This window comes from Opisthocomus hoazin, chromosome 6, assembly GCF_030867145.1.
Source record: "Opisthocomus hoazin isolate bOpiHoa1 chromosome 6, bOpiHoa1.hap1, whole genome shotgun sequence".
In the NCBI taxonomy this organism is placed as follows: Eukaryota; Metazoa; Chordata; class Aves; order Opisthocomiformes; family Opisthocomidae; genus Opisthocomus; species Opisthocomus hoazin.
Genome location: NC_134419.1, coordinates 10004280 through 10018598, shown reverse-complemented (window position 1 = coordinate 10018598; position 14319 = coordinate 10004280). Strand labels below are relative to the sequence as shown.

At 41.9% G+C, this 14319-nt stretch overlaps 2 protein-coding genes across 2 annotated transcripts in view; one reads left to right on the top strand and one right to left on the bottom strand.

Moving 5' to 3' along the window:
- Positions 1-3344, top strand: part of FOXD2 (forkhead box D2) — a 276996-nt gene extending 273652 nt beyond the window's left edge. Inside the window, 2 exon segments of the mRNA XM_075424537.1 lie at positions 1830-1920; positions 2414-3344. The gene's annotated coding sequence lies outside the window, so the exon portion shown is untranslated.
- The window catches only part of TRABD2B (TraB domain containing 2B), a 297703-nt gene that overhangs the window by 17075 nt on the left and 266309 nt on the right, over positions 1-14319 (bottom strand). Inside the window, exon 6 of the mRNA XM_075424535.1 lies at positions 4289-4558. Within this exon, the coding sequence (XP_075280650.1) occupies positions 4289-4558 (270 nt within the window). The remainder of the gene's footprint in view (positions 1-4288; positions 4559-14319) is intronic.

Genomic DNA, 14319 nt, shown 5'->3' with positions numbered 1-14319 from the left:
GGGCTATCAGAGAAATGCCATTTCCAATTACAGGGGGAATTCATTTCATTTCCCACTAATGACAGGTTTTGCAGGGCTGAGCCTACATTTGGGACAATAATTTCTTTTACTCTCTTCTGATAACAATTCTTTTCCTTTAATTTCTCTCCTGTGCAAGTGATACATCTGTGTGTCCTCAGTGTCTTTCCAGACATTATCTTTACCCAGATCTCTTCCTCAGCAGCAGGAACGAACCTCTGAACTTACCTGTTACATCCTCTCTAATTCTTTCTTCCAACCACCGTATTTCTCCTTTTTACATCTCCCAGCTGCCATTGCTCCCTCCAAACCTCACAACCCCTGGAACACCCTCCCAATTATAAGTCCCTCCATCCCTGCCTTCTCCCAGGAGCTCTCCTCTGGCCCTGCCTGAGGGCCCCAGGAGGTATGAGGCTCCCCCACGAGCTGAGAGAGGTTCTCTGTTCTGTTGGGCTGGTTTTGTTTGTAGCCTTAAACCGTCTGCCTGCTAGAACAAAGGTATGATGATCCTGATCCAGCCTTCATAGACTACTCTGAAACATCACAGACATTTCTCTACTCTTTCAATTAAATGAGCAGCTCATCATGAAAAGCCAGTGAATGATCTGTAATTAATTATTTATATTACAAGGGGAAGCTCAGCTAACACAGTGTCAACAGGAACAATAACACACTGCATGCCAAACTCCAGCCTCCCAGCGCCAGGGTTTTGCCTTCCCTCCCGGCTGCCCCAGCTGACTTTTGGCTACAGGAGCTAGCTGGAGTTTAAGTTTTGTCTAAGTTCAGTTTGCTTCCAAAGACAGACTTCAGATCTGCACATTTCCGCAAAATCAAGTAGTTAAAGAAAATTCTCACTACTTGGAATCTCCATTTAATTTTGAATCTTGACAAACAATTTCAAACACAAGCTGCAGCCAGGCAGGACTTTTTCATTTTGTTTAGATTTGGGGGGAAGGAGGCAGAAGGGAGAGGAAACCACACATTTCATCAGCTTTTTTTATTTTTTAATAGCCTTCAGTGTAGCTGATTACCCAGGAGATCAGCAAATCTTAGCTCTGTCAAAGACAGGGAGAAGACAGAGCAGAAGCTTTCTCATCCTCCACAGCGGTACTAACCCTCCAACACACAAATCTAAACATTGTCCACGCAGGGGTGCCAACTCAAATGCCTCAGCTGTTAAGACAGAACAAAAAGGAAAGGACAATCTCCAAGGTATAACTGAAAGCAAATACTAATAATGATGTGTGACACTAAATGATGACTCATTTTTCACGAGGCCATTCCAAATTGTAGCTATAACCTCAGATCAGACCCAAACGACTGTGTGAGCCAAAGTTTTCATGGAACCATTAATTATGGATTTCCTGTCTTTTATAGGTCGGAGTCAGACCTTTGATGTTCCTTTAAGATTGTTCTCCTGTGTTCATTTCCTTTGTTTCTGTGTTGGTAGCTTAAAAAAACACCCCAAGATTTCCATGGAAGTGTATGAGATAGCCTAGAAATGCAGAGTCCATAAAAGCCCTGCAATTCATGGCTCATAAAGTCCTCTAATCCATGGTCAATAAAGCTTTGGAAAAGAGCTATATGAACCACAGTCATTTCACAGTTCAATGAGGTTCATACAAGAATCAATAATCTGGTTTAAATTCGCCTGGATTTGTCCTCCACCTGTATATTTCTCTTTGACTTTTCAGGTTGAAAGGCAACTCAAAGAGCTGAATTCTGGAGACCTCGCACGGGAACAATGAGTTTTAAGCAGCTTTCACCCAAAAGCCATAACAATGACCTAAATTCCTCTACTTTGTCTCCAGGGTGAACAAGTCCAGTTTCAGGTGCAACAGGTGAGTTAGGAAACTCAAACTGGCAGAAGAACCATCTGGAAACATGGGGCCACAGCTCAAGGTAATACTATACGCAGGCCACACAGAACATGGGGGGGCTCCAATTTAAGTGTATGCAAATGCACAATGGATCTATGGGACAGGCCAGAGTGTGAACTTCTAGTACGCTAATTATCCTCCAGAAATGAGTGCTAACAATCTCACTGTTGAGTGCTGGTGAACATTATTGAGGCAACACAGCATAAGTTCACATGCTTCTCTCCTGCACAGGTAACACTCCATTGCCCATCCTAGCCATTTCCTCCCAAGAATGATCATGCTAAGTGTGGTGACAGGCACACATTTCTGCTCTTTTTTCGCCAATCAGAAAGGAACAAGCTAGAGAGAACTCACTGTTTATTGCCTTGTGCAAGGTCCAGCTTGCCAAAAGCACAATATGCAGCAGCTGGTTTATGAAAATTGAGACCCCATCCAATTTATGGGGAAACCAGAGCTGGTTGTGAGTCTCTGAATTAGCTGAACAGTTTACATTTTTTGTTTTGTTTTGTTTCCAGGAAAACACCAGAAGTTACTCCAGAATCGTCGAAGCTCTAAAACCATCTGAAAGCTCTAAGGGAGACTTCCCTTCTTCCACCCTTTCCTCATTCCTAGGGCTGTGATCTCCCCCTAATATATCCCTGGGATCTTTCAGCAAGGCAGGCAACACACAACATCTAGTTCATCACCAGCGTGGTGGGAGCAGAAACTTAGGTTTCCTTACCCCAATCTCCATCCTTGTAAAATGGAAGCAGACAGATAAAAGGGTTTGATTCAGACGAAATCTCACAGGAGCACAGAGTGAATAATTTAACTCTAACTTGGGGAACTACCTTATTAAATACTTTTCTTAGGAATATTTCTTACTGAAATAAAAACAGCAAAAGGCACAAAAGTCTGCCAAAGCTATGCAAGCACCACTGCCTCAAGCCTCTAGCTGCACATTTCCACAGTCATATCAGGCCCCATGCCCAATATCCTTTCTGGATAGATAGGATGGAGGCAGAAGGATTGCACCTAACTGCCAGGCTCCACCAGATCTATTTAAGCACCTCATTCCTATGAAAGATACGGTAAGCTGGACCACACACCCTTGTGAAATGCTGGGGCACCATGGGACACCACGGCAGGCTCCCAGGCAGAAGAAAGATAGAAAAGTCCCCTGTCCTCAAGGCAATCAACTATGTTGAACCAAATGCCTCTTAGTTCATGCTTCCATATCCTCTGTGGAGAGGATTCAACCACTGAACACACTTTGAGAAGAAAAGACTTGCATCCTTCTTACCAAGGCTGGCATTAACCTCAGAAATAGCCTTACTACGTTAAGATTTATATGCACCACCTTAATAACAACCCTTACATCATTCACCCTGAGAATAAAATGAACTAAAAAAAAATGAGGCAACTGCTCCATTAAAAAGAATGAATAAAAATAAAAAATTCCCCAAACACAGATATGTGGAGTTTTTTCCTTAGCAAAGGGAGAGGCCTCTGAAAGACTCTGTCTCATTTTAATTGCAAGGAATTTAGGTGCTATGAAAATGGGAATAAGAGTAATGGTCGAAGACAATCATTACATGTATAGGCGAGCAGCCAGTTCCCAACAGATTATTTCATTCCTTTCACTTGTTAGGAGGTCTATAAACGTGTGGCTGTTTATCTGCCCATGACTTGGCCTGGACAAAGGCAGTAAGAGCTTTCCCAGTTTTAGAGGTGGGAGAATAAATTAACCTGGAATCCTAAAAGCACACATTGAGAAGCCCTGATCAGACATGAAGGCTCTTATTCAAACACCGAGTGTGAGTTTTTAACCTCAGATCAAGACTGAAATGATCAAAGAAATGTGCCTACCTCCATTCTCTTCACATAGAGGCCTTAGTTATGTGCTTCATTTTGCCTCAGATTGCTGTTTTCAGCGCAGCCTGAGAAGTTAAAATATTTCAGTCTCAGAATACAGTTAAGACTGAAACTCAGACATGTCTGAATCTTAAAAACTCCCAGGAATATTCTGCATGGTTGGAAAATGGTCAGGACTCTGGGCTGAAAACTGACAATAAAGATCGGAAAACAATGGTTGGAAGAAAAAGGGCAAATAAAGAATATTTTTCATTGTCATTTTCCCCCGTTCTTACTCCGACAAGTTTTTGTTTCCGTATATTTTAAATATTCTAAGCATTAGCTTTTTTCCTCTTTACTTTTAGATCAAACGTGCCTATAAGCCTTCTTCCTAGTTCTTCATTAGGCTCCAAAAACATCACCTCACTCCCTGTCTTTCCCATTTAGCCTTTCTCCAACCCTCCTGATGGTCGAATCAACAAAAGCTGTGATCTGTATAGAGCAACTAGTAAGGAGATCGCAGGGACAGGACAGGGACCATAAAAGTGATGACTCACCTGTCTTCTATCCGAACCCAGAGGTCATTGAACTGCCTCTGGCGATGGTGTTTGTGCTGTTTCTTGTGCCATTTCTTCTGCCTGCCAAACTCTTCCAGCTGGCTGATGCTATCTGGCAACAGGAGATGAGGAGACAGGCTGTCTTCTTCGTCCATCTGCAGGGGCTTCAGGGAAGGAGATGTCAGTGGGACCTGTTCGGAAAGCTGGACAGCGGGCAGGGCTGTTGCTGAGGATCCTTCCAAGGCTGGGCTTGTCTTTGTCATCCTTGAACTGCAGAACACAACATTTAAACATTCGATGAGTAAGCAAGGGATGGTGCTAAGAAAAAGTGAAAGCAGAGGACTACACTACTTGGTGGGTCCTCCTAACTGCTAAGAACGTGTACAAGGAGAAAGGCTTTTGCTCTGGGGCAGCAACTAAAGACAGCAGTGGCATTTCCTAGCAAGCTGTCAAATAAACACTGAACTGAAAAAGGGGGAAAAGGCAGCTGATATGTGATTGCTGTTTTCTGGCATTTTAATTACTTCTTACAGGCTTTAGAGCCTGTGGCAGAGGTCAACATCACCTCCCCCACTGGGCTGAAGGTTAAACGGGAAAACTGTGACTCCCTCTGAGATAAACAGATACCTTCACAGAGGCTGACCTTAAATCAATGAGATAACACTAGTTACCTTCTTTTTTTTTTTAACTTCGGATATCATCTGTGGAAAACAAGACAATGTTTTGACTGCAACAATAATTATGCTTAATCATTTCAGTTAAGAGTGTTGACAGGGAAGCCCAGACTGATGACAGAAGCATGGTCTAATAGCTAGGCTGCTGGGATGGGATATTTGAGAACTCAACTCTAGCAGTTTTTGTATAATGGAGAAACGAAGCAAAAAAGGTGGTAAATGACCTGTCCAAAGCCACCTTGAAACAATACTGCCAGCGCTCTTCACCCCTGTCTGAAATGCTATCACCTTTTGCATCTAACTGGAACTATTCAGAAAAAGGTCTTTAATTGTTTTCATCTTCTAGAGTTTCACTAATTTTAGAAAAAAGTCAATACAAACTCTCTCCTTTGATATGTGGCCATGTGAACTTACATTTCTGAACTAAAATAGCTGAAACAAAAATCTAATGAATCAGTACCGACACAAAGTGATTTTTTTTTTCCTGTTTGGTCTTAATTGCAAGAGAAGAATGTTTTCTGTCTCTGGGATGGCCCAATGAGTTACAGGTACAGAAAATAGAAGAGAATTAATAGGCAATACGAAGCTGTGGTCTGCAAAACTCTTTCTATTACATGGATGCTATGACTTTTATGATAGAAACAATTAAAGCCACGTGAAAAGTTCTGCCTCCTGAGTGAAACCAGTAAGATATTTTAATGAAAAAGTAATAAAAAATCCTAAACTTCATTGGTGACAATGTACAAAATGTGCTGCAAGTGAAACCACATGTTTCATTTACGGAACATTTTCTTCTCTTCCAAAAAAGTCACATCTGCTACTAATGGCAGCTTTTTTTTTTTCGTTTTTTTGAAGGCCATTACAATAGCAGTCAAGATGGTCATCTCTATTTCCACTGCACCATATTTCACCCAAAGGTCCTTCCAATAGCTACTGATAATTAATTGTTGCTACTACAAGACTCACTGGCAAAAACTACAGTACCTTCGTCACTTGTAGCCAACGTTAATGAAGTTCTTCAGAGATCATATGACAGATACAGAAAAGAAAGACGCTTGTTTAAACTAATTCTAAAGTTCTCCAAGGTTGCTTTCATTAATAAAAGACACAAGAAAATCCTGTATTTTTTCTCTTCTTCCAACCATTCAGACTTTCAGTGAGTCCTTTCAAAACTTATTTAGACTCCTTGCTCTATTTTACATCACAGAGAGATTTGCTGGTTCTGGATTTTTTCCCCATTAAGACTTTCTTCCATGATTCACACCGAGGATGAGTTTTCATCAGTGCAGCAACTTTCTTTGAGAAATCTTGGTGCTCTCCGAAGCTTTCAAGACTTCTTAGGCTGAAGCAAAGCCATCTCCAGACTTGTAAAAGGAAAGGCCCTCACAGGTTTGCACTGGGTGGGTCCCTCAGGCCACAGCAGACAGTTCTTAATTTTTATCCAGCCATGATGGTGCATCAGTGAAGTATCAACATGCAAATGCAGCCATTTATCAGCTTAGAAGATAACACAGTGTGAACTTGGATAGGATGGCTTAGGCAGGTAGGAAGGACCTGGTCCAAGCATGTACAAACACCATGTGGGTAACTGCAATGGCAGCAGGCAGCAACGGGTGGCAAGAAAGCCCTGGCTTCATTGCCTGCTGCACTTCTGCCAAAGCAATGGGAGTACAAGCTGCTTGATACTGCCCAAAGACAGCTTGTTCTGGTAGTGCTCCGGATACCACTGTGTGGTGTGAATTCACCCAGGTCTTCCTGCAACCCTGCCCTCCATCTGCACACTGGGGAGAAGAGCACTACCCTGACCATAAGGCTGTGGTGGGCAGAAAGATCTTAAGACGGCAAGAGCATGGAGCAGACGTGAGAGCCCAAATAATGCGATCAATCACAGCTGGAACTGAGCTGTTGCCAAGGTATCTGTTTCCACTGACGACTTCTTGCCTCCAAAACTGTGCCTCATGTTCTGATCAGTCAGTAATTCCCCAAGACGCTGAAGGTAGGAGCAGCCCCCACGTCAGCCCACATCTGCCAGCTCAAGGCTAGGGCCACCATTTGGTTCCTGGAATGGTCTTAGAGACATCTGAACACAGATTTTCCACCTTTTAACACCTACTATTTTGTTATACGTGTTTACCTTGCTCTGAGCTCCTAGTAAACTGGAACCAGTAGAGAGGTGTTTTTATGGGCTGAGATTTTAGAAACCACTTAAGACGACTGGCAGCTCACCTCTTATTAAAATTAATGAGTTTGGGCATCAAAATCCCAGTGGTGGCTTTGAAAGTTTCTAGCTTAATTGTTTCCACTACCATCACATGAGCCACAGGTTGTAAACTCGATATTTCAGAACATTCTTTGGGAAGAGAATAAATAAGCACTGAAGAAACGTTAAAATGCTGTAACCTAAAGAGGGTTATAAACTAACCACTTGTACTTTAGAGTCGATGCAGGGGGAATATCTCCACTGTGGCAACTGAATATTAGATTTGGTCAGTACTTGTTCCATTATTCCTGTACTACTACTAATTACCGCAAGACCTAGCAGGGGCTGTTGAAGGCTGCATGTTGATGCATGCTTACTTCTTTCAAAAAAACACAGTTTTTCTAAACTGATTTAATAAATCTAGAGACCTGGTTGTTTTCAGATCTGATCATCATCCTACAGACATTCAGCCAGAAGTAAAATCAAAACTTTTAAGCCCACAGAATATGGACATTTAAACCAAATGTGTTGTAAGAATATTTAAAGATTTTAAATCAAAGTAAGGTAGACTTCCTATCAGAAGATATCTTTGCCATTCATTTCAGTAAAAATTGTATTAATACAATGGGCTTGAAATTATTATTCTTCTGGATTTTTTCCCCTCTAGGAAAAAAAAAAAAGGACAAAAACCTCCCATCTGCAGTAGGATACCTGGACTATAGTTCTCCTCATTGCATGAAGTTTTACTGTTCAATTCAGCAGCCCATTTCATGGACTATTTCGTGCCTTTTCTTTGGTCTCAGTCTCAATGTACTCTGTTAGCACAGCTGCACTATATGAAACCATGGGGATATAATACACTTTTTTTTTTTTCCACTCTTTCACTACTGCTGAGACAGCTTTTCAAGATACATAGTTATTTTTAAAGCTAGAGAATAAGCAGGGCGATTTTTTCAGTTTGTGAGGCCACAGTGCCTTTTCTGAAGAAAGGGTGAGAAAGTACCACCCAAATATCTTGGTCCACACAAAGATCTCAGAGATTTTTCACAAATAACTTGACACAACTCCAGGCTTAGCGTTCCTCCCATTTTTAATTCTACCATTCCCACACAGGGTGGTCTTTGAGAAACTAAAAATATTTCAGGCTGTTAGGTGGATTTTTCTCATCTCTGACCTTAATTTCCTTCCCTGGGATGCACAGTTCTGCAAAACAAGTTCTCTAAAATAACAGAGTCCAAACAAGAAAACTTGAGAGTCTCAGCAGATATCCCACATAGCTTGGTCCTAAGGTACAGAAAAGAGAGTGAAAACAGGGAAACATTTATTCTTGCTAGTTCTCGAAAACCCTTAATCCACAGACGAAGATCTCTGTGGTTATGTTTCACTTCTGGTGAAATTTGCCATCCTTTTCTAATTCTTTTCAAGAATTCAAAGAACAAAACAAAACATGCAAGTAGTTTAGGCTGAGCCGCACGCTCCACTAGGTTGTCTCAGCATTTCTCTCTCTGCCTTGTGGTCTCTAGCATCGCTCTGTGCTGGCACTGACAATAGAAAATTGACTCATCATCAGGATTTGCTAGGGTTACTGAGTGGATCTGGTCAGAAAAATATGACATTAACATCACAAAGTCCTGCAATAGCTTCTTTTCATAATTCCCAGGCTTAGAATTGCCCAGGTCCCACCTTCATTCAATCCCAAGCCACATGGCAGCCTGGCCATGCCCTTCTCCCTGCCCAGGCAAGCATCCTCCAACCCCTCACATCAGGTATCCAATTTCTGCAGCTCAAAGGGCTGTAAGCATCTCCAGGTTTGATAACCTCTGCTGTAGGGTGAATCAGAGTATCCATGACTTGTTCCTGCTCTGAACAGCCCTTTAGATCAGCCCACCTTCCTGCAGTGGTGGAGGCTGCATGGTGTTAACACCACACCTCGTGCCCACCAACGGGGCTTTTCCCAACCACCAATGCACTGACAGCTGTCTGAGGGGAGCATCAGCCTGGGCAGACCCCACTAACACCTCTGCCCACTGACCCTGCCAGAGTAACGTTAATAACGTCTGGGCTGAGTCCCGTCAAGCCTGCGCTGGGCTTCAGGAGGGCCAGGAATTTGCCTTTGCTTTAGCTCTTGCGAGAGGACAAGCCTTTGCTGACCACACACATCTTCCACACAACTAAATCATCAATCTATTTTTTCAGCAATCTTGCGGTAACGTTTCGGTTCCCTCAGATATGTGCAGAATCTTCTAAAACGCATGTTTGCCAACTTGCTCTTTGCATCTTGTCTTTGTAGCGCAAGCAATGGAAAAGTTTTGCTCAGAAGACTGCCATGCTTTGCACGCGCTTCCAAGTACAGCAACATCGCTGAGGTTTTCTAGCTTCAATTTTCAGAACCGTCAGACAAGGAAAGATTTTGTTTCATCAAGAGAGAAGCTGTGGTGATAGCAAGGAATGTGTGATGTGGCAGCTTTATCCCTCTGCCACTGTTCTTGGGAGGCACCCGGATGACAGCCAGACACTAAGAGCATTTTATTTTAGACGGATTCTCACAAATTCCAGTTTGGGAGTCTTTGTCAAGGCAGGAATTCGTCAGTCCCTCGCACGCATCCTTGCTCCCCCTTGCCACAGGCCACAGAGACATCTGCTTCTTGCTTTTTTTTCCTTACACATCTCTCAGAGACTCATGCACACCCACAAGACGGGCACCAGAATGTCCTGTCCCACCAGAAGTTTTACCTTTTTTTTCTCCTCCTTGCTAGGATGAAATTCGGATTTTCAAAGCTCTTGGGAGAGCAGCAAACAAAAAGAGAAAAGAAAACAGGGCAGAAATCCTAACCCATCCCAGCAGAGCTTATAGGGCCTCTTACCAGTGATATGAATTACAGATTTAGACCATGGTCTCTCACGTAACCAGGTGACACCACTGCACACTGCCATGGAGTTCACCTCCTTCAAGATGGAAACATACATATATATATAAATTTCTTTTACTGCAAAAAGAAGCAACTGCTCCAAGGAAGAGACTGGAGAATTAGATTCTCCCCATACCTAACTTATCTGAGCTGATTCAGGTAAGTACTATAAATTACTGAGGACAAATTGAGGCTCAAGAGACAGCAAAAGAGAGTATCTGTGAAATCCCTGATTATTCACTGACCTGACTGGCTTAATTATAATGAGGTTATTTTATTTAGGATGTAGCTGCTTTAGGCCTGTACACTAAAGTTAAAGCATTTCCATTTCTTAACAGAATTTGGAAACAAAGTTGTTTTTTCATTTTTGCACCAGAATGAACTACATCTCACGAGCAGTTAAATTAGGTTAAGTAGTTAAATTAGATTACAGTCCATCCCAAACTTGGATGGTATCTCTGGACTCAGAATCCATGTCAGACTGTTTCTCTGGGAAGAATCACTGTTGTTCAAGAACTGTGGCCTCAGTTTGAAAGGGAATTTGGACCTCAGTATACACATATATATATACACAAACTCTCAACTCTGTGCATACATGAAGTGAAAAGCTTGTGAGGTCAAGATATTGCCATGGATAGTGATGTTCTCCTTCCCAGTCTGAGAAACTATAAAATAAGAGAAGCAAGTAAAACTTTTGTTATCTATTTCATTTCATTAAAAGTGGAGCTGATCCAGGGCATAGGAGAAGAAAAGCAAGCTTTCTGCAACTTGAGTGGTTGAATTTGCTAAAAAAAAGAGAGGTCAGCTGAAACATTTGTAACGTGTCATTTCCACAGTTTCATATGAATTCTTTTATTTCGGAAAACTCCAAATGCTTCACTTCAGCACTTTCTGAACAAAGCTTTTATTTTTTTTTGTCTCCTGTTTTCAAAGACTTCAACGCTACAAAGTGGCCTTTTTTGTTTAAAAATTGTTCTCAATTAAAAAGAAAAACCCAACTAATAAATAAAAATGACAAAAAACACAACAAAACCCAACCCCTGACTTCAGAACTGTCCTCAAAATGTTCCAGTTCAGAGGCTCTGAACTTATTTCCCCTTCTTGACTTTTTGGTTCAGTTGCTGAACTGAATAACCCTTTGTTCATACATCTTTACTCTAAACTGTGTAAGTGGCACACTCCAGCCTCGGAAGATGGGCTGTGCCCGCAGAGGAAGGATGGGTCGACCCTCCGGTCTTGCTTCCATCTCCCACATTAATAGCAAACTCGTGGCACACAAAGCCTTACCTCAGGCTCTATTCCCTAAATCTTCACTGTCTTTCTATCACCGTACCAACTCTGTGCTAACCTATTTCCGCCTGGGTAGTTTGGTTTAAGCAAAATATTCAGTTTACCCTGTCAGCTGTCTTTGGTGCCTCGCTATCTTACGGAAGTTGTACTTAAAGCTCCTCGGAAAGAATACCTATCCCATAGATCAAGATGGGCTCTTTGGTGCTCAAGAACCCTGGTTCCACATGGGAGCAGGTAGCTACACAGCTGTCCTGGGACATCTGGTTTGTTCTGGAAGTCTACTTCACAGGGGAGAGAAAGCGCTTTGCAGCCAAATTACAACTCCTATATGCCCATGAACTAATGTTAACTGAAATGTTTCAGCATCTTCTAATAAATTGAGTGCTGACTTTGCAATGAATTGTCAAGATTTCTGTTTCTCCTCTGTGATTTTGGACAGAAACAAATGTTTGGAGTATCAGCATTACCTCTGGACTGGAATTCTAATTCTAATTTGCCAAGAATACACAGGGTTTGTGATGAATCTAAAGTGATGGTATTACACCACAAGAGAAGGTTTTAGGGTTGCATTTTTATTGAACTGGAATATTTTCAAGCTTTATTCCACACATTTTTTTCTGTTATTGCTTGAAAACCATTAGTAGAAAGAGTAACTGTATTGCTCTTTCCTTTTAATAACTTTTAAATAAACACACATGTATTGCTTTAATAAAGAACAATGGTGGACTTATTATTGGGCAATGCCATCTCTGTTTCCTCTTTATAAACTCTCTGATCTTTCTATGTTTCTTCGAAGCGATGTCATATTAATTATAAACAGCAGATTTTTCAGGTGCTGGAAATTAACTTCCATCATTCAACAGATTCTGCAAAGCATAAAATTCTTACCCAGTTCGGCCCAAGCTGCCATACTGAGTTTCTTCAGGTCTAATTGTGACATTTTCAAAGTTTTGGTTTGGGCTTAGGTTTTGGGTCAGTTCTGATTCTACAACGTATTTACAGTGGTCTGGGGAGTGTCTGAGAAACTGGACAAGGGTGACTGAATGTCACCATCTCATCCCAGCAGTTACGATCTCAGACTCCAGAGATTGCAAAGCAAGACAAGGGCTGAACAAATCCTTTTTTCTCCTCTAGCTGCCACAACCAAAACTGAAATACTCACTAAAACTCATCTCTCTCCTACTTCCATTTTAAGTGAACGGAGCTATTGAGGTCTATGGCTGGCTGCTTGTCTCCAGTCATCATCAGCTTTTCGGACACTGAGCTGTATAGCCATGTGTAAAGTCAGGTTTGCTAACTCAGTTGCAAAACTATTCTCATCTCAGATGCCTGTATTCCCAAACAGTTCCTGACCTCTGTTTAAGCACAGAAAAGAAAGTGAGGATGCATTTGTTCCATCCCAATAGTTGTCATCCAGAGAGGATTCAAGATTAAGAAATTGTCTGACAAAAAACCCAAACCAAACCGTCTGCTCAAGTTTGATTCCCCAGTAGAATTGCAGCTAATACACAACTATTGTCTGCATTTTACTAATTTGCAATCCAAATTGAATCTTGCTCCCAGATTCTCTCCTCTAGGAATTGGTTTCCCTTCTCTGCTGGATCCTCTGGAGAGAGTAACTTCTGCAGGAGTCCATATTTTCCATCACATCTTACACAGAAACTCTCTACAGAGACATCAGCTAAGCAAGGTACCAAATGCCTAGCTCTAGGCACTCCAACATTTGCACTGACTTCAGGCTTAAACTAAGGGCAGATTATTCAATGTACACCTGGCGCTGTTTCCTGCACTTCCCTCTGATGCTTTTGAAGCTGGGCCCTGGCAGAGATGAGATACTGGGTGGATCACAAATCTGTACAAGCATGGCAACTTGTCTTCCTTAAGTATCTTGTTCAGCCCAGACTCTTACAATTGCAAGATGACAGATAACATAGGCACATAAGTAGTTGCTATCACTAGAAGAAGAGAGACATGGACCACTTACACTGAGCAGCAGGCAGAAGTGTGGAACCAAAGAGCCCTAAGAAGACCACGTCTGCAAGAGATCCCACATCTCTGTTACACTAAATCCACTTCCCCTCGCTGTAGCTGACACTGTAAAACATCTGATCTGCTTAGCCATTGATTGCGTCTGAGCTAAAAAAAGGAACAGGGAGCCAGTCTGCCTTTCTCCAAAATACTGTTATAGCCCTTCAGCATTGTTTTTATCACAGGGTCTGAGTGTTTCCAAGAAAAGAACAAAACAGTTGTCAGAAACCCCATTCAGACAACACTTCAGCCCGTCTGTGGCCATTTTTTCTGCACGGTAATGGACAGAGCCCTTGAACCATGATGAAGGCAGAAGAGTTCTTCCTCCAGTCTCCACTTGCTTTAATGTCTAATGCTGTTTTATCAAATCTAATGCTAATGGGCTTTGCATAAGGTCTCTCTACATATTAGCCTTGTTTCACCTGGGTTCCGCCTCTTTATTAACTCATGCTGATGAAACTACTTGTATCAAATACTTACTTCTGTCTGACAAATCCATCCTTCATTAAAATTCTTCATTAATGAAGCATGCACATTGCTGCTGAAACCTTAGGGAAAAAAGAGAATGTTTCATATTCTCTTTTTTTGTTGTTAATTGAAACCTATGGCACTAGACCTTGAACTACAGCTTGAATATGTAGCAGGCATTTGAGGCCCCATGAAAGACTGATTTTTAATGAACTCAGGCAAATCTCACTGACTGGTTGCAAACAACAGGGCCCAGGTTTTCTCCCCTTAAAGAGGAAAACTTGCACTGACTGCAGAAAATCTCTCTCCTTCACTGCAACGTCTATGACTACTATTAGCATTGGCACATTTAGGAATCCCAGAAATAAACTATGCGCACACTAAAGAGGTCTATCTCGGCAAGCTGACAGGCAAAGGGTATGAGATGATGACAGATGGATACAGCCAGAGCACCACAAGGAT